This window comes from Pteropus alecto, unplaced genomic scaffold, assembly GCF_000325575.1.
Source record: "Pteropus alecto unplaced genomic scaffold, ASM32557v1 scaffold68, whole genome shotgun sequence".
Taxonomy (NCBI): Eukaryota; Metazoa; Chordata; class Mammalia; order Chiroptera; family Pteropodidae; genus Pteropus; species Pteropus alecto.
The window spans coordinates 1,305,438-1,327,361 of record NW_006441386.1 but is presented as its reverse complement, the minus strand read 5'-3'; the positions used below and the strand labels follow the sequence as shown (position 1 = coordinate 1,327,361).

The 21,924-nt window shown below is 34.4% G+C and overlaps 1 protein-coding gene across 2 annotated transcripts in view; it reads right to left on the bottom strand.

Annotated features, from left to right (window-relative positions):
* Positions 1 to 21,924, bottom strand: part of LOC102896817 (S-adenosyl-L-methionine-dependent tRNA 4-demethylwyosine synthase) — a 193,414-nt gene that overhangs the window by 39,028 nt on the left and 132,462 nt on the right. For both annotated transcript variants that reach the window (XM_015594634.2, XM_015594635.2), the window contains exons 14-15: positions 10,738 to 10,848; positions 76 to 243 (exon numbers count right to left, since the gene is read on the bottom strand). In XM_015594634.2, coding sequence (XP_015450120.1) covers positions 76 to 243; positions 10,738 to 10,848 — 279 coding nt within the window. The remainder of the gene's footprint in view (positions 1 to 75; positions 244 to 10,737; positions 10,849 to 21,924) is intronic.

Below are 21,924 nucleotides of genomic sequence, written 5' to 3'. Positions count from 1 at the left end.
AGAAACTAAGTGAAAAAAGAAGAAACGAGAAGATAAGGGTGGGAGAACAATGCTTATTTGAGATACTTTTCTTACCTTTTTGTGAGCTATCAGGAGGCAATTGGAATGTTCATGTTCACAAGCAATTTCATAGTCAGGGATCAGGTCCACCAATTCACAGACAAAGCGTACCACTTCTTCATGCCAAGGCACATTGGCCATAGTAAGACTGCTTGCTGAACTCTCTCCACAGTAGGTAACACCCTGTGGAAACATTACAACAGTTAGAGACATTACAGACCTACTTAAATGCACTCTAAAATGTATTTTAGAGTGAAGAAAGTGATAAAAGATGATAAAATTTGCTTAGGAGCTAATATGAGTAGTTACTGACAAAAACAGCACTAGAGTTCCCAGGCCAATGTTCCTTCTACTCAATGACAATGCTGGCTCTTGGGTACCTGTGTGTTGTGTCATGTCATAATCTATGCATTAAGGTCACAATAATATATTTGAACCAATATCTTTCCATTCAGATTCGTTTGGGCAGTCTAATAGATTCTCAAGGGATTATTATCTCCTAGTATAATAATGCAGAGATAGTTGACAACCATAAAAATTCACTGAAAAATTTATTCACTGGGAAAATAAAGTGAGCTTCCGTCTTTCAGTATAGTTGAGATTCGAGGTTGGTAAATTTTCTGTAAAGGGCTGAATAAAGATCCTGTTATTATTCTTTATTCTTAAAGAATACCACTTTGTAATGCATTTTGCATAAGGATATATAAAACGAAGAATCATGCCAAATAGGAAATATATTTGTGGATATACATATATACATTTAAACACACCTACACATACATACATGCATCTCACCTCTACAGAAATTCCTATTCAGTACATATGCAGTGAGATAACTGCTTCTGTTTTGAACTCTACCTGACAGCCCATATATTACAAACCCTGAAATTTTATAACTAAGTTCTCTATTTGCTGATTACATAATGATAAATGATTAATTTTCTAATAATAAGGGATATCTTAACTTTGCAGGCTCTTCAAATACACCAGAATCAAATTTTCTTAACAAATTGTTTGACTATTCTAGATATGCTGCTACTAAGTAGAGAATCATGGAAATAAAAAAATATGCACCACTCACACAGACTCTCTGTCTCTTACTTTCTCTCTCACACACAGACACACCTACCCATACACATATTAAAGAGGGGCAGAATGATATTAAATGAAAAACTCACAAATGAACATTGCAGAGTGACCATGACCCTACTGACGGCAGAGCTGAGACCTGGCCAAAAACCAATGATCTCTGCAAAATGCTCTATTCCAGATGGCTGTTGCAAAACATTACAAAAACTGAGATAACTGCTGCTGACCATAAACTACAAGCAACCCAACTTAATTACAGTAAACACGAGAACCTTCTCTACTAGGCCAATGATTTATAGAATTCATTAAATTGAGTCTGAGTTTTAGGTGAATTACAAAAGCAAATAATAGAAATAATTTTAAAAATCTTTAAGAAAGCATAGATGAAAAATTGTGCTAAACATACTCAAATGTATAAAAAATATGAAAATAATTTACTGATAGGTCAAAATAGTCATAAAAATGAACTTTACTTCAATTTAAATACTGTTTATAAGGTGTGAATTATATGAAGAGCCATGTATATAGTAACTAATTCAAAGGAACTTATTTTTAATATTTAAAAGTTCGCTGAAGCAGAGATTTTAGACAAGATCTTATATTCATGACAATGGCTTTGGAAGATATTTTAATATTTCTTATTCAGCAATAATAAATAATGAAACATCAAGCAGAGATTTGGTTTGGAAATGAAATTAAAGAATGAATGCCATAGTTCATTACTATGCCTTCACATAACACTTTTCTATAGATTCACATAATGGTTTATAGCACTTTAGAAAGCACTTTTGCGGCAGCCTGACCCTGCCGGACCATTTCCTTCTCCAACGAGTTAGTTCCTGACTGCACCCACCCCCAACCCCTTCCCAGGACTCTCTGACTGACGCAGCTCTCTCTTCTCTGCTCTGGCTACTTCATTTCATCCTACACTCTAGTATACTGATGACTTGCCCTGACTTTATTCTTGAACACACTTAACCCTGAATTGCCTAAAAATGCTTTATTTTCTCTCATATTATGGCTGTTTGACACCTTCTGATCCCACCACCACCCCCACACCTGCCCAATTTATCACCAGCACCAAGTTCTTCCCTCACAACTTTTAAAAAAGAATAATCTCAAGAAAACAGATGGGTACGATGTGGCAAATGAAAAGCAGTCACTCACTCCAGAATCTACAGGTTGAGGAATGACAAGGAGACCCAAAAAACTTCTTGAAGAACAGGTCTATCTATGCACTTTCAAGTTCCTAGTGAAAGTTATAACAAAGGAATTCCCAGAACACTGGTCTCATCTATCTACAGGTCTTTTATCTTGCAGGTGTGACAAGAGTTTCCAAAAGGCCATTTAGAGATCTATAGGGTGTGGTCAATTTATAACTGGCTGAGTGGATCATTTCTGTAGGCCCTTCCCTTTGCATTTTTCAGATGCCTCCTCTCCTCTCTTAGAAGGATATGTATCAGATTGTAAACAGTGTTCTATTTGGTAGAAGAGAAAGAAAAGGCTTATTAATTTTTTTAATACTTCTGTGTTATGCAAATTATTTCAATGAGCATATATATTGCTTTTATAATTCAAATGATTGAAATGAAATCAGTAAATGGAGAAGGCATCCTTTCTTGTTTAATAGGGTTAAACTATTTCATGTTTGAAAAGGTCACTTTTTGTTGTTATTAATTAAAATAAAATTTTTCTCTACTGGAAGAGTTTTAAAAAATAATAATAATAAACCTCTAAAAAAATATTTGATGAGAGCTAGCAATATGGCAGGCTAAAATAACCTCAAACTCCTCCAAAAACAAACACGTAGAAGTAAATATGTTATGATAAACATACTCCTGAGAGCACAGCTGATCTGTTGGATCTGTAAGATTCCTTAGGGCTTAGATGAGAGACCACCCAGGTCTTTCACAGCTCTGGCAAAGACAGGACTTGGGTTTAAAGGACAGAACACTAGGCCCTTTTATCTTCAGTGAAAGGCCGAATAGGACAAAATTTACCCACTGACACAAAATGGCACTTGGAAGCCTGTGCCTTACCTATGCTCTTGGTAAAAAGAAAAAAGTCTCCCAGGACTTATCCCTCAAAAGGGGTTGTCATTAAAATTTAAGAGTAATGTAAGAAAGTGGCATGAGAACTACATAGATTGACTCAATGTTAAACTAGGTTGTATTCAGAGCCTGCTACGTGCTGCTAGACAGGGAACTAGCTGATCAGCATGCGGAAGATTCCTCCTGAGATCACTAACAACTGAGATCAGGAACTACTTCCCCACGCCTTTAACACTGCATATTTATACCATGAAAGGAAAACAGATATAAAACCAATTCCTCAAACATACGGGGTCTCATTCTGACTTTGAGAGACCACATCTCTGTGAAGCTTTATTCTCTCTCTAATAAACTTTCCTCTTTGTCTCTTACTCTGGCTCACACTTAAATTCTTTCCAGCGCAGAGTCAAGGACTCTCACTCTTGGCGGGTGTACACCTTGAATACCCCCACTTGGGGAGATTTGCCCTGTTCTGCATCAATAGTACCTCAAGGTCACATAAATGCTCTGAAAATGTGAAATTAATAGTACAAATTGACCCCTAAGCTAGTGATATGCCTGGGGCTCTCTGCAGAAGCAAACGAAATACTGTTCATATCCTTTTGTTAAGGGTGGAAAATTTTCAAGTGAGCCAACTAGCTAAGTCAGCTACAGGGAAGAAATATCTTTAGATACCAGAAGTTGTCCTACTTGCTTAGGTGTGGTTTAGGAGGTGTATTGTATAAGATATGAAGATGGCCAATGTCTGCTTCTATAATCCACTTACTTGTTAACCAGGGTGTGGTACTAGGTGATGTATTGTGCTAATACCCAACTTCTGCTTCTGTAATCTGCTTGCTTGTTCTAGGCTTTATAACTGCCTCACTCTCAAACCCTGGGGCTGATCTCTAACCCTGCGGGGGTAGAGAGTCAGTCCCCGGGCTAATAAAGGCTCATAATTAATCTCAATTGGCTCCCTGGGTCTCAGAATCATTCGCGCCACAACACTTTGTATTTCCTGAACACGTGTCTATGTGGGGAGTGCTGAAATCTCTCATAGTCTACACACACTGGAGTCTCAAGTGGGGGAGAGGGAAGAGCACAGCTTTGCTACATTCCTGAAAGGTGCTGAAGGAGCCTAGGACTGGTTACTAAATCCTCCTTGAGCCTAAACTTCCTCAAGATTAAAGTTAGAATAATAGCAGCAATTTAATAGCTTTGTTTTGACAATTCAGTGGTGTAATGGATCTGTCTGGATTCAGTAAATGTTTAGCTCACTTTCCATTAAGCACATTTATTTAAACTAAATCAATAAAAGCTATTTCTTCATTATATTGATCTCTTCTTTTCTTTCATTGCTAGTTTTGTAAAATATTTTTGTTATATTCCCTGTAAATTAACATATATTTTAGCTTCATTAGGTTCGAATAGGCCTTTATTTGCTTGCTGAGTATCTTAACTATCATTGTTGGCTTGCTTGTTTGTGAAAGTGTGTTTCGTGTTACAAACATCTGCCTCACTGAAAAACTTTCATAACACACTATTTATAAATGAAATACTGTCTTTGTATCCTCTGCCTAGCATTGTACCTTGAGCATAGTAAGTGCTCAGTAATTATTTGTTGTCAAATGATTTAGAACTCTCTTATCCCTAGCGCTGTAACTGTCTACAGAGCTCAAGCCTTGCAGAATGCCTCTTGCAAAACAGATATTTTAGCACAGCCTTACTCTTTCTTCACACAGAGGCAAGGAATAGTACCAGTTGTTAATGTATGTAGCAACACCTAGCCAGTGTTTTATCAGTTGGTTCATGATTGTTAATGTCAACTTAAATGTCCAAACCTGTAGAGAATTTTAATGAGTTTATTTGAGCCAAACTGATGACAATTGCTGGGAAGCAAAATCTCAACAGATTAAGAAAATGCTCTGGAGAATGGCAGTTTTGCAGCTTATTTTATACATTAGAATCAAAGGAGGAGATGTAAGGAGGGTTCACTAGTGGCAGATTAAGGGGGCAGGAGAAAGCAAAGTGAAAAATTCTCGGATTGGATAAAAAAACAGAGGGGCACATACTTCTTTTACATTGGTGGGTACAGGAGAGTTAAAAATTAACATTTACAGCATATAGAGATGGTATACAGAGACAAGATAACCATGAGGGGTTCTGTGGTCTTGTGCTCTGGTGTAGTAGTGGGTTGTGCCCTGAGGGGTCTGGAAAAAAGGGATTACTCTAACATTCCAAGGGCACCTTAGCTTAGATGCAAAAGGACAATAGACAGGCTCACTTAAGGTAAAGATTGACCTTTGTCAAGAGAGCAGCAGGCTCAGGATGTGACTACTCGCCATGACTTGTTTTTGGTTAGAAATTTTTATGTTCAGATCATCCTATGTGGTTACTTTCAGTCTCTGAGTTTGTAGGGCTCGCCATGCTGGCCTCTCTTAAGTGTGTCATGTTACTGCGTGGCCTTTTTTTACCATCCACATTAAAGAGTAGAAAAATCCTGAATTATGTGAATGAAATGTTATATTAGATCAGAAAAGAGCTGTGGGATTTATTATCATAGAACAACTTGTTACTCGTTCTTTAGGTCATTCAGCATAGATTGGTTGGGGGTACAGAGAAGAACAGGCACACCTCCTGCCCTCTGAGAGTTCAGAATTTAGACCATTATACCAGGTAAAAACTGAGTGCTGAGTGGGCAGTCCAGTAAGAAGGCCTTGAGGCCATGCTGAGAAGCTTGGGCTGATTTTGGAGGGTAGCTGTTGAAGCATTTTTAGAGTATAGGAATGACATGTTAGTATATCACTGCAAAAGGTCATAAAGACATTTGTTTTCTCATCAAACTATAGGGGATAAAAACAGTACCAGGAGTCCTTTGATATCAGTCAGTTTAATTAGAATACCAAGCTGCCAAAATACTGCTCTGCCCACAGATCTTGAATCCCCATGTAAACGTTCAGCTAGTAAATAAAGACCTTACGGCTCCCATCTCCTACAGCAGAGAGATTCATGAAAAAGGCACCCCTCGCAGCCCCCACTCAAAACTCTCCCTCCCCATCCTGAGTCATGAGGTACACGTAAGACCTCAGACAAAGGAATTATGTACCCCTTGCACGGACACTGCAAAGATATATAAATTGTAAGAAATATAACTAGGAGGGAGCTTGTGCGTTGGTGCTGTTAAGCCCCATGTGCTCTGCCAGCTAATAAATTCTCCTTCCTCCAACAAAGATGTCTGAGCGTCCAATTTCCTCCGTCAGGTGTTGCTTCCTGCAACACTTCCATACTTTTCTTACATAAATATCTAAACATATACAATTAAAATGTAATCAAATTGTTACTGGTTCTGGGGAATCCTGGAACTCCTGGACCTCGGTTCTTGGCATTGGTCAACAAAGAATTGAAGGCAGACACCTAGAAATTTATTGTATGCAAGCCAGCTTTATTAAAAGCAAAAGTACACTTTTAGAAGGGAAAAGAGGCAGCCATGAGTGGTCAGCCTTGAAAACAAAGTAAGCTCACTGAAAAGGGAGAGTAAGCTGCCAAAAGTGGTCAGCCCCAAAGAACTTCTGCCAAGCAAAAGTACACCCGCAGAAGGGAAAGCAGACAGGCTCAAGGGAGAGCTGCCCCACCCATGGTGGGGCTGGGAATTTTATCTATTAATCTATTAATGGGTGGAATATTCATGATTTTGAATGGTCACTTCATGGAAAGAAGGTGTTTTTTTCTGGAATTAAGGGGATGCCCCTTTTCTTACCATGTTTGGGCTTTTCAGAACTGTCATGGCATCAGATGCATGATGGGTACAGCCTTAACTGCAATGCTAATTTATTACAATGATCGTATAATGAAGCAAAGGTGAATTCTAGGTCACACCAGATGTACTTCTGTGCATGCCTACGTTAGGGACTTTCCCTATTCCCATTATTTTCCCCTTTAGCAGGAAGTTTTAAACTACAAAACTGCTTCACTACTTCAAAGCTATTGTTCAAGGCTGTTTTTCATTTTAGTGGCTCTGGGGAGGGGTCCTGATATCATTACTACCTCAAAATAATAAATATTATTCTATAACTTGTTCTGCTTGTTAGTAGCATATTATATTCTGTAAACATCCCTCTTCCTACTTCAGTTTAAGGAAGGTACTTCATTAACTCATTAGATAAATGACAGCTAAATTTCATAAAGCATGTGACCCAATCCCAATGGCCCAAGCACTTCATACTATAATACTGCAGGTCTGTAAGAGACAAGGTGACTATCACCATGCTTTCCTGTGATAAAACACAAACTGTTATCTACTACCCTATATTTTATCATTTAAATAAGACACCTATATTGTGATTAGATTTCTTATTTCTCCAAGAATTTAAAAATAAAATCTTTCAATGTAGTTCTATTACTTTAGTAGACTTTGCCTAGTTCAATAAGATATCTATTTGTGAAAATAGCATATCAATATCAAATTTTATCTCTGTGCTTTGACAAGGCCTGGCACATGGAGAGACCTCAAAAATATTTGTTGATGCAGGGATAAAATAATAAAATAGAAATACTGTTTGAAAGAAACTATGTTATTATGACATCTCAGGTACAGACAGGAGGCTTTATCTATTTAGTTACGCTACTAGTTTGCCCAACTAAAAACTATCTGTCAGAAAATTACACTGTTCATACCGGAGCCAACTCTTTTTTTGTAGCCATCTTCCTTTAAAAAAAATAATATTTCTTGAGTCTTTTCAGATTATAAAATATCTCATTCATTATAGAAAACATGACTGCAAAGAAAGAAATAGAAAATGAAAAAGAAGGTGGCCATGTGCTATATCCAAGTTGCTTTATAACATTTTAGTGCAACATAATTTGAGGCAGTATTCTTTGAGAACTAAATCATAAATTTAAACACTACTAATCCCTGATGTTGGTAAGGTTTTCTTAAGCCAATACATATATTTCAGATGTAGTTTGTATCTTTGCATCATTAATATTAATTATTAATAGCAATTTCAAAGAAAAGAGTGTCTTTGACCTGATTCGACAAAATGCCACACACTCAGCAGTATTTCATCTGTTCCCACCTTCCACTTCTTCAGAGTAAGTAACAAAGAAAGATAAACTTACTAAAAACAGCTTTAAAAATCTGATATATACACTGATATGACACAGAGTATATTCAGCTTCATATACATAAACTAAAGAGTGGGGTTTTCAGAGACTGGGTAAATTTTCCGGTCACTGTCTCTCATTTCGTGGATTCTTAGAAAGCCATCTACATCTTAACACTCAATAGTTGTAAGTACCATCTCATGCTGATGACTTCCAAATCGTTACTGTCGGCCCTGTCTTATCCCTGACCTCCAGGCTTATATAACCTATGGCCTATTTGAACCTATACTTGGATATTTAAAACATACCTCAAATTTAATAAGGCCAGCATATAACTCATGAAATTCCCCCCTTAAACTTACCTCCTTCCCATACTGGTCTTTCCATCTCAGTAAATTGTTCCACATCCACACAACTTTTTAAGCCAAAAACCCAGTGCTATTCTTGTTTCCTTTTGTTCTTTCCTTCTTTACACATCATCTAGCAACGAGTTCTGTTAGTTGTACTTCCAAATTTTACCCCAAATGCAGCCACTCTTCTCCAACTATATTACCAATGGACCTCTCCAAGCCATCACATCTCTTGCTTAGATTAAGCTGTAGCTTTGTAACTGGTATACCTACTTCTACTGCTTCTCTATATAATCCACTCATGACTACAGCAAGGTGATCTTTTAAAATCATAAATCAGATTGCATCACTCTCCATCTTAAAACCCTTTCATAGACACTTAGTATGGAGAAAAGCTTATCATGAAACTGAGTATAAAATCCAATTTTCTTATCCTTGTTTGAAAAGCCTAACAAAGTCTGGCCCAGCACAGCTTTCTGATTCATCTTGCATCACTGCCAACTCCAACTCCGCCAGAGAGATCACATGAGACCTCGGTACTTTAGCTTAACCATCTTACAAAATGCTCTGACCCCAAGCTTTTGCATATGGTGTTGCTTCTTAGTATTTAAGTATCAGTTATGAAAAAATCATCTCAGAAAAGCCCTCCTTTTTATGAAATCTAGAATAGCCAACACAATATCTAGCAAAACAATATACATATTTACCCTTTTAAACATCAGTCCACTTATAGGAATCCATCCCAAAGAAACACTCGCAATAATATACACAGACAACCAGACACTACATGCCTCCTGCTGGAAGTATACAATACCACCAATGAAATAATCTTGAAATGCAAACAAACACACAAACACACACACACACACACACATACACACTTGAATCTATTCAGTCCTCTCTTGATCTAACTACCAATTCATAGGAAATACAGGAGAGGAAAATGTAAGCAGCAAAACAAAATATAAATACAGGGAACTAGGCAGGATATATAATCCATTTTCTTCAACAAAATAAGTTGCAAGGAGGAAAAAACATATGGAAGAAGAACTAACAGATTAAAATAAATTTAAGAGAAAAATAATCAAATTACAATGAATGGTCCTTATTTGGATCCAAATTCAAAAATACTGCTGAAATAACTGGTCAAGTTTGAAACCTTTTATGTTCCAATACCTAAAGATTACTGTTAAAGTTGTTTAGTTATGAAAACAGTATTTTGAATAGGTGTTTAAAATAAGTGCATATCTTTTATATATATTGAAACATCGTTATGAATAAATGATATAATGTGGAGATTTGCTTCAAATAATAGGTAACAGCAGAGAAAATGGGTAGGGGTGTAGATGAAATAGGAGTTGATAATTTTTGAAGCTGGGTGATGGATGAACGGGGTTCATTAGACTAAAGTCTATTTCTGAATAAGTTTGAAGTTTTCTATACTAAAAATTTATTTAAAAGCCAATCAATTACTCAATATAACACTATTTTATTTTTCAGTATATTAATGTTATTGCAGTTAACCCTTGAACAATATAGGTTCAAACTGCACAGGTCCACTTAGAGGCGAATTTTTTCAATAAATACTATAAATATATTTTCTCTTCCTTATGATTTTCTTAATAACATTTTTCTTTCCTCTAGGTTACTTTATTATAAGAACACAGTACATAACATAAGAATACAGTATATAACATGCAAATATGTGTTAATCAACTGTTTATGTTATCAGTAAGGCTCTGATCAACAGTAGGCTATTAGTAGTTAAGCTTTTGAGAAGCCAGAAGTTATACATGGATTTTCAACTGTGCAGGGGGTTGGCACTCCTAACCCTGCATTGCTCAAAGATCAGCTGTATGTAGTTTTTAATAATTTTGTGTTGGTTGCCTACCTCTCACTAAAATATAAGCTTTGTGAGAACGAATGCTTAGTCTTTACCATTATTATCCTCAATGCCTAGAATAGTGCCAGGTTCTTGATTAATATTTCTGAGTGAATAAACAAAACATACGGGATCTCTTGTAGAGTTTTAAAGATTTTTAACTCCATTACGGTGAACAAAGCTTCATGTGAAATGTACACAGCAATAGCCAGCACCAGCTTACCTTTACTTCGATGAAGTCAGGACTCCCTAGGGACACCAACTCAGCATAGGCTTGGAGTTCATCCACATTCCACGCTTTCACTAGAGTCAGTCTGTAGACAGTACGTTGTTGCTAAAACAAAGGAAAAGCCAACTTTGTTTTTATTTTGGTAGAAGTCATACCTAGGAAGACTTTCAAATTTCTTCAACCCATAGAGAACCCAAGTAAGGTGAAGTCCAGCACGAACTTATATCAACTGAAGTTATATTATGTAGAAAGATGAAAAAAGTGTAAAGAAAGCAATAAGATTCCCATAAACCTTATAATAGTGCAAATATTGGCATATTTCTTTCACTCACAATATCTAACACCGTATCAGGTACCCAAAAGTTTCTTGAGAATTACATACTGAATTAGCAATAAGACAAGAATAAGAATTATGAGATAGTATACAAAAAATAATTACTTGTCAGTGATATTTTAGACTGTCAAAAATTAATTCAAATAACAATTCGTCTTCCAGGTACCAATCACTCAAGTTGTTTATGATAGGAATTTCTAATTACTCTTGTCCTCTTTTCTGCATTCTCATTATTTAATGATCTCTTGTTAGCAGAACACGCACATTTACAAACTGTCAATGTTGCCATTTGTTTGCCATATAACCAAAAGAAGTACTGGTTTTCTGAAAAGCAATTAGACAATAGTCATCGAAGTCTTTTAAAAGTTTATACCCTTTGACTTTGTAGCTCCCTTCCAGCACCCAAGACAAACTATTACAAGTTCAGAGACTTATTTAAACATTATTAATGATAGTTTAAAATCTAAAGGAATGGTGGGGGCAGGATATGTGATTTGCCTATAACCAATCAAATATATCAAAGGCAATATGATGCATGTGGTTATGTGTACATAATTACATCCACCCACCTGCAGCAAGAAACCAGTAATACCTATGCTGCTAAACCTCCAACCATGCTGTAAGTAGCAGAACTCAAAATACTCCAGAGAAAAACAAAGTGAGGTGAGAGAGAAACAAAGTGGTACCAATCTCTTTACTTTTGTGTTTGATGATTTCCATGATTAGCAAAAAAGAAGAAACACTTTAAATCTTTAATAAAGAAAACCAAAAGATATTTAATGAATAGTATTAGGCAGCCATACAAGAAAATGTACTCAAAATTATTATTTAAATGCAGTATATAATGAAAAGATAGAAATCATCCAGATTTCCTTTACATAGCTAGAATTCACCAAATGCTAAAAACAAAATGGTAAGACTGCAGACCAATCTCACTTTTACTTATATACGCAAAAATCTCATAAAAATTTTAGCAAATAAAATTCAACATTATGTTAAAAATTCTAGGAATGCAAAGATGATTCACTATTAAGCTATATATTAATAGAATTCATCACATTGATAGTTCAATACAGAAAAGCCATGCAATCATCTGCATAGATACACAAAGACATTTGATATAGCTTAAAAGCCATCTGTAATTTGAAAACAAAACATATCGAAACATATCAAATAAACATATTGAAAACCATTTGGTAAACTCAAAAATTAAAAAAAACACATCCTTAACATAAAGAAAACACTCTCTAGTCAATAGTCAATGTTTTTAGTGGTTTAAAAGAGAGGCATTCCCATTAAGTCAGACTAACAGAAGGATGCCCACTCTGTTACTTTTATAAACACATCTCTGAAAGTTAAAATCAAAGCAATAAGGCAAAAACAAGAATTACTGGATAGTACATAAAAAATACATACTTGCAAATGATATAACTGGCTTCTTGGAAATCTAAGAAAAATTAGATTATGTTCAAATAAAAAATAAATAAACAGCTTTTCTAGCATAGTAGTGGGGTAAATATGGACTCTCAGGCCAGATTAATCCCAGACCACATGCTAGCTATCTTTACATCTATCCTCAGTTTCTACCTGCGTAAAATGAGGATTTTACATAGGATTAAAAGTGTTAATCCATGTAGCACTTAGAACTAAGCCCAGCAGCAGTTAGTCATATCAAGTATTAGCTACTATATGCCATTATATGCTGCATATATACAATTACAATTTGCAAGGCAAAGAAAATTCTACTTGGAATTGTAAAATACATCTTTAAAATACCTAATGATTAATTTATGAAAAAACATGGACAGTAAATAAACTAAACTTTCTGAGAGACCATAACATAAACTCGCCTACATAGAGAGCCATGATAGATTTATAAATATAATGTAATGCCACAATGTAATAAACTGGCAATGATATCAAGAGTTAACAATGAGTTAGCATTTACTATGTGCTAGGTGTTGCTGTAAGTACTTAATATCTTACCCCAAACTCCAATATTTGTCTAATCTTTACAATTCTTACAAAATAGTTTTGATTATTATCTTCGCATTACAATTACAGAATTGAGGCCTAGAGCTATTAAATTTCCCAAAATTTACACAGCTGGAAAGCAGCAAAGCCCAAATATGAACCCAAGTGGTATGAATCCAGGGCAGGCCCTCTTTTACTTTACTAAACCTTTTTAAATTGTGAAATGAAACATATAAAAAATATATACATAAAACATGAATGTATATATAGCTCAAGGGATTAAGATAAAGAAAACACCCATCTACTATCCACTCCCTATGCACCCAATATATTTAACATCCTGACTTTAACATTATAGTTTAGATTTTTGCCTATGTTTGAAATTTATATAAATGGAATCATGTATTCTTTTATGTATTGCTTCTGTCATTCAACATTGTATTTATAAATTCGTCCATGTTCTGTATGTTGAGATTTGTTCATTTTCTTTCTCATCTAGTATTCTATTATATGAATATACAACAGTTTATCAAACATTCCCCCGATGACAGACATTTGGATTATTTCCACTTTTTAGCTATTATAAAACAATGCTGTTTTCTCTTATAACACTAAAGTTTACTTGTGCTGTTTTAAGAAACTGTATGAAATGCTATTATGCCATATATTCTTTTATGTCTGGTTTCTTTCACTGAATTTGATGTATGTAAGATTATCCAAGCTGTTTTATGTAGCTGTAGATATTTTCATTACTGTTTAATACTCTATTTTATGAATATACTACTAATAAAAGTTGTTTGTTCTCAGTTGGGACTCTTAGAAAATAATGTTGCAATGAGTATTACTGTACTTGATTCTTGATGCACAATGGCACATATTTTTTCTTGGATGTGCCTAAGAGTGGAAATGCTGGGTTATAGGATGTGTATACATTCAACTTTAGCAGATACTGTAAAACTGATTCCCAAAGTCATTTTACCTGCAGTGTAACAGAGTTCCAGTATTTTTGCTTCTTCAACAACTCTTGCTGTTCTTAGTTTTTTAAATTTTAGCCACTTTTGCATTGTTTTAGTCTGTATTTGCCTGATTACTATTGAAGTTGAGTATATTTCTGGCCATTTGGATCTCTATTCTTGTGAAGTACCTGTTCAAGTGTTTTGAATATTTCTCCATAGGGATATCTGTCTTTTTTCTGCTGGACCCAACGCCCGCCTCTCTCCCACCCCAATTCTTTATACATTCTAGATATAAGAGCTCTGTTATAAATGTGTTGGGAACGTTTTCATCTACTTCATGGCTTTCCTTTTCACTTTCTTCATATTATTTGATCAATAGAAATAAGTAATTTTAGTACATTAACCTTTTAATCTATAGCATGCTTATGTTCAGACAGCCAAAGACAAAGAGAAGCATATGGGATTACTGAAAAAGGAATGTTATTAGATTCAATTTGATTAGATTTTATTTCAAATGATCAACTTCACATTTGGGTTTCACTGTGTCTGTGGTGAGCTTGCTCTGGTGTCAACTGTGAGGGTTTAAACATGAATCTCTGTGCCTCTGTAAAGTAGGGAGAATACTAGTATCTGTATCTTATTATTGTAAAGTTAAAAGAACTAAAAGAAATAAAAGACTGAGAACATGGTCCAGCACCTCAAAAAAGTATGAATAAATTTCAGCTACCATCATTACCACAACTACGTGCAGCTTCACAGATTCATTCATTTACAGAGGCATCAATTCAACCAACAGTCACTGGGTCTCTCTATATACCAGGCATATTTCTAGGTGCTGAAGTTACAGAAGTAAACAAAGCAAAGTGCTGACTGTTTGTAATTTACATTCCAATCTAGTAAATAAACAAAACCGGGGGGCGGGGGGTGGGAAAGAGCAACAATACAGTAATACCAAAAGAGGAGAGGAGCCAGAGGATAGTGCCTTTTGCACTATCACTGCAATGTATAAAAACCAAATTAAAAAAAAAATGCACACTTGTTCTTGATAAAGCAATCTAGAAAACACACACAAAAAGTGAATAGAAAAAAAAAAACTGAATACTGACCAAATCTTACCCTTTGTCAGAAATTTAAATCTAACTACTTAAAACAAACAACTTAAAATTAAAGCAATCCCTCTTTGATGACTTTGTTTCTAAATGCAAAGGAACATTTAATGCCTCTACTAGAAATTAGGCAATCTATCAGTCTTTAGAAACCATGCCTATTCTTGAATTGGCTTCAATTGACCTAATTTAATACTAATTTTATGGGAGACAAAACAAAATATGTCAATATGACAGGTGAAATAAGCAAATAATGAGAAAATAAGTTCAAAAATATAACTCACGATGCAATCAAATGAAGCATTTTTTAATATTCAAAAGAGATGAGCAGGAAAACTTATAAAATTACTCCCAAAATAAATTAACTAAGTAACCAATTTAAACCTTAATGAACTGAAAAAAGCAGATCAAAGAAAGAGGGCAAAGACAATGTTACAGCATTCGGTGAAGAAAAGCTGATCCAACACTATAAAGTGTTCAAACATTTGCATTATGTAAGTTTTAGAAGGAGAGGAGAAAATGGCAATATCTGAAAAAAAAAATGGTCAAAAAACTTTCCAAATTTTATTGAAAAACATGAATCTACACATCTAAGAAGCTCAATGAACTCCAAGCATGATAAACTCAAAAAGATCCAAACTGAGACACATTAAATCAATCTATCAAAAGACAAACACAAAGAGAATCTTGAAAGCAAGACAGAAGTGATTATTCGTGTACAAGGGATCTTCAATAAGATTCAGAGTCAATTTCTTATCACCAACCATAATAGTCAGGAGGCAGTGAGATGACATAATTAAACTGCTAAAGAAAAAAACTGTCAACCAATAATTCTATACCTGGCAAAACTATCCTGCAAAAATAAAGGAGAAACTAAGTCATTTCCAAGAAAACTTAAGATGAGAAACTTCATTGTTAGCAGACCTGCCCTAGACAAAATGCTAAAGGGAGTCTTTCAGGCTAATGTGACAAGACAGTAACTTGAAACCATATGAAGAAACAAAAGTTAACTACACTGGCAAATATAAAAACCAGTATTTTTCTATTTTGGGTTCATAACATCTCTTTGTTTTCTACATGATTTAAAAGACACACATAAAACAATATTTATAAATCTATGTTAATGGGTATGCATTGTATAAAATGTAGTCTGTGACATTAACAACATAAAGGAGGGAGATACAGTTGTATAGAAACAGAGATTTTAGATTTTACTTAAGTTAACCTGGTATCAATTCAAACTAGATTGTTAAAAATTAAAAATCTTAGTTGTAATCCCCATGATAACCATTAAGAAAGTAAAAAATTCACAAAAAAGAAAATGAGGGAATCAAAAAGGTATACTGAAAAAAAAAAAATCAAACACAAAAGAAGGCAGTACTGAAAGAATTGAGAAATTAAAAAAATATGACATTCAGAAAACAAAAATAGCAGTTTTTCCCTATCAATAACACTTTAAATATAAATTGATTAAATTCACTAATAAAAGAGATAGGCAGAGTGGATTTAAAAAATTAACTAACTCTATGCTATCTACAAGAGATTCACTTTAGATCCAAAGATACAAACACGTTGAAAGTAAAAGGATGGAAAAACTATATTCCATGCAAATAGTAACCAACAGATAGCTGAAGTAGCTATACTAATATCAGATAAAACAGACTTGAAGTAAAAAAAATGTTACAAGAGACAAGAAAGTTCCTTATATATTGATAAAATGGTTAATTAATCAAGAAGATATAACACTTAAAACATACATGTACCAAAAAACAATCACATACAAGGGATCCTCCATATGGTTAACAGCCATTTCTTATCAGGAGTATTGCCAATCAAGAAATTTCAAATGAGCCTTTGGTGTCTAGAGTTTTTGTTAGAGCTTCATCATATAATGCTCACATGGCTAAATTTTGGTTTCCAGACTCTCTTAGATGTCTTCGCTGGTGAATTCTACCAAATATTCCAAAAGAATATTCTCAAACTTTTCCAAAAAATAAAAGAGAAAACACTTCTAAACTCCTTCTCTTAGGTCTGCATTATCTTCAATCCAAACCAAAGATATTATAAGAAAATATTCGTATTCCTTATGAATAGACATAGAAGTCCTCAACAAAATACTGTCATACTGAATCCAATAACTTATTAAAATATTATAAACCATAAATAAGTGAGGTTTATCCTAGGAATAAAAAAAATCACATAGTGCATGAATTCATTTATATGAAATAGTCATAACAGTTATATCAATAGAAATAGAAAGCAAATTAGTGGTTGTTAGAGCCTGGGAGTAGGGAAGGTAGGGAGTAACTACTTTTAATGCATACAGGATTTTATTCGGGGAGTGATAAAAATGTTTAGAAACTAGGTAGAGGTGGTAATTAAACAACATTATAAATGTACTACATGCCTGACTACAGATTCAATGAATCTCAATCTAAAATGAAGGGTTTCTTTTTTTTCCAATTGACAAGATGATGCTAAAATCTGTATGGAAATGCTAAAATCGATATGGAAATGCTAAGGGCCTAGATACAATAGAATACTCACACAAAGGATCATGATATAGTTCTAAGGGAAGAAAATCAACCTAAACATCCACTTTAGGAAAGTAGAGAAACAAGAGCAATTTAAGCCTAACCTAAGTAAAAGGACAGAAATAATAAAAATTAGAGCTGAAAGTAACAGAAATCTAATAGAGAAAAATAAACAAAATCAAAACCTTGCTCTTTGAAAGGAAAAAAAAAAAACAATAAAATTGATAAACCTCTACTCAGGCTAACCAAGAAAAAAAGAGAGAAGACATAATTTATCAATATCAAAAATAAAATGATAATAAAGGAATACTAAAAACAATACTACATGCACAAATTTGATAAGGCAGATGAAAAAGACAAATTCCTTGAAGACAAAACATAGATCTTTAAAAATCCTCAATAAATTATTAGCAAATTGAATTCAACAATGTATAAAAATAATTACACATCCGCTAACCAGTCTGGGTTTTTTTACAGATATCCAAAGCTGGTTCAATACTCAAAAAATCACCCAACATCACACATTAACAGGCTAGAGTAGAAAAATCATGTCATCATATGAATTGATGCAGAAAAGAACCTGGCGAAAGCCACTACTTATTTGTGATAAAATTCTCAGCAGGCTAGGAATGAAGAGGAATTTCCCCAACGTAAGAATATCTACAGAAAACCTACAGCTAATACCACACTTAATTGTGAGAAACAACAATTTCCCCCTAAGACTGGGAATAAGGCAAGGATACCCCCACCTCTCACCACTCCTACTGAACTTGATACCAGAAGACTTAGTGCAATAAGACAAGAAAATTAAAAGTATAAAAATGGAAAGGAAGGAAAAAAAACTTTTTCTTTACAAATGACATGATTATCACATAGGAAATCCCAAAACATTGACAAAAAAAATTCTACAACTATTGAGTATATAGCAAGATCACAGGATATAAGAATAATAAACAAAAGTTAATTGCTTTCCTATATATTAGCAATGAACAACTGGAATCTGAAATTTAAAAAAAATATATACCATTTACAATAGCACTAAAAAAAAGAAATACTTACATATAAATATAACAAAAATATGTGTAAGATCTATACGCAGAAAAACTATAAAATTCTAATTTAAAAAATCTAAATAATGGAGAGAGTCTCAGTTTCATGAATTGGAACACTCAACATTGTTACCATGTCACTTCTTCCCAAAATGATCTATAGATTCAACATAATCTCATTCAAAACTTCAGCAAGCTATTTTTTAGATACTAACTGATTTTAAAGTTTATATGGAATGGTTAGAGACTTATAATAGCCAGCACTACACTAAAGAAGAACAATGTTGGAGGAGTCAAACTACTCATTTTCAATGTTACTATCAAGCTACCGTAATTAAGACAGTATGGTATTGGCAAAAGAAGATGCATACATCAATGGAATAAACCCACATAATTATAGACAATTGATCTTTGACAAAGGAGCAAAGGAGATTCAATAGAGAAAAGATAGTTTTTTCAACAAAATGGTGCTAGAATATTTGGACATCCATATTAAATAAACAGATAAATGAACCTAGACACAGATCTTTACACCTTTTACAAATATCAACTAAAAAGAGATCATAAACCTAAATGTAAAATGCAAAACTACAATACTTCTAGAAGAAAACACAAAAGAAAATCTATGTGACCTAAGGTTTGGTAATGGGTTTATGAATCCAATAACAAAAGCACAATTCTTGAAAGAAAAAATAAAACTTAATAAGTTTGACTTTTTTAATACTAAAAACTTCTGTTTTGAGAAAGATGCTGTTAAGAGAATATAACACAAACCATATTGAGAGAACACATTTTCAAAACATACATCTGATAAAAATTTTATATCCAAAAGATACAAAGAACTCTTGAAAGTAAACAAATAAAAAATAAACCAATTAATAAATGGGCAAAAGATCTGAAAACACAACTCAAGAAAAAAGACATACAGATGGCAAATACACACAGATGCTCAACATCATTTACCATTAAAGAACTGCAAATTAAAATGAGATAGCACTATGTGGCTATTAGAATGGCTAAAATTAAACAACTGACAATATCAAATGCTGATAAGGATATAGTGCAATAGGAACTCTCCACTGCTAGGAGAAACACAAAATATTACATCTACTCTCAAAGACAGCAGTTTGATATAAAAATTAAACACAGATATCAACTGAGCAACAGTGCTCCTAGGTAGTTAATTCAACTACTTTGAAACTTATGTTTACCCCAAAACCTGCACACAAATATTTATATCAGCTCTACTCAAAATCACCCCAAACTGGAAGCAACCAAGATGTCCTTCAACAGGTGAACAGATAATCTGTGGTATAGCCATACAATAAATATTAGTGATAAAAAGAAATGAACTACCAAACCATGAAAAGACATGGAAGAACCTTAAATGCATATATGTAAGTGAAAAAAGCATACTCGACTGTTCATAATAAACAAATGTAAATAACCATCAATCAGGAAATGGTTAAATAAAAAATGACATATCCATGAAATAAGGTGCAGTTATTTAAAAGAATGAGGTAAAATTTGTAAAATTATTTTGTAGAAAGAGCTACAAAATATACAAAACAAAAAAAAGCAACCTAGAGGCAGTATGTAAAGAGGATCTAATTTGTATTTTTAAAAATTCAAGTCTAGTTTATATAAATGAAATATGTCAATGAAGGTAATTTCTAAAGTAAACAGAAATCCCTTTGGGAAGTGAGATTTAAGGGGAGAGGGAGTATGGCTCAAACAGTTTTTGTTTTTACACTTCCATACTTTATATGAGAGTAAATTTGACCAAGTAGTTTTGTTCTTAAAATGACAGACTACAAAACAACATATATAGTATGATACCTGTAAAAAATATATATACTTATAAAAAAATAAGATTAAAAGAACATACATTTTGCATGTATTGCTTTGGCAATTAGGTGGAAAGCCCAAGAAACATATGACAAACATCACCTAGCAACTGTGAAAAGCGTGAATTTAGAGTAAAAATGAATTCTTGATGAAAAGTGACTGAAGAACTGCAGAGTGCTAATAAGATAAGGAGAGCAAGCTTGAGACAGCTGACTGTGTAACCACAGAACCAGTCCAAAATGGCCTTGTCCTGTTTCTAAACAGACACTAAGTTGCTTTTCAGAGATAAGAGGAAAATGCCACAAATCAGGCAGTCAGACGTGTGCAGTAGAGAAAGAATTCACCCTAGAGTAACATTTCAATGTCACAGCATCAAAATCCACTATGGACTGCTTACTAAATACCCCTCCCCCGACATGCACACATTCAAACGCGCCATGCATGAAATACCATGACCCCCTAAGCGCCTGCGCACTAAGCTCTCATTTTACTGACATAATTCTATAGAATATGCATAACTGGCCCCCACCCCCACCCATTTCTACCTATAATGTACTCAAAAACCTTGGGTCGAGGAGACAGATTTGGGTTTTGCCTTCTGTCTTCCTGCCAGACAACTTCGCAATAAAAGCTTTCCTTCCTCAAAAACTGGTGCCATAGTACTGGCTCTTACGCACGTGAGGCAGCGAGCCCTTACTCCGTAACAAGTGTCACTGATTTAGACTCCAAAGTGCCAGCAAAACAACTGGTGAGTGTGTCTAGGAGACACATTTAGTTAGAAAACAGGAATTGGTTTAGGAGGAGAAAACAAGGCAGGGCTCAGGCAGAGGGAAAGAATAGAAGAATATGCTCAAGCAAGATCCTAAGATCAAGAGCGAAACCTGAGGACTAAAGCTCTGGAAACGCCTCCTGAGAGGGTGGAAGGAGAAGAAGCCTAAGAGGGGAGAAGGCAGCAAAGAACAAGAAAGAAAATGAGAAGAGTGAAATGTTCTAAGAAACCAAGGGAGGAGAGAGTTTCAAGAAGAAAATCGTGGTAAGGAAAGTTAAGCAGTACTGAATCTAGGAGGACCAACTAGGAAGTACTTACAGATGTGTCAGCAAGCAGAGCCTCAGCATAATTTCCAAATATCCTAATAGTGAGTCTAATCCAGTGGTTGTGAACTTTTTCTGTAAAGAGCTAGAGAGTAAATTTTAGGCTTTGACAGCTAAATGGTCTCTGTGGCAACTATTCCATTCTGCCAGAATAACAGGAGAGCAGCCACAGACAATGTGTAAACAAGAAGCATGGCTGTGTTCCAATAAAACCTAATTTACAAAAACAGGTGCAAGCTGGATTTGAGCCAAAGGCTAGAGTTTCCCACCCCACAGCAATCTTTACTA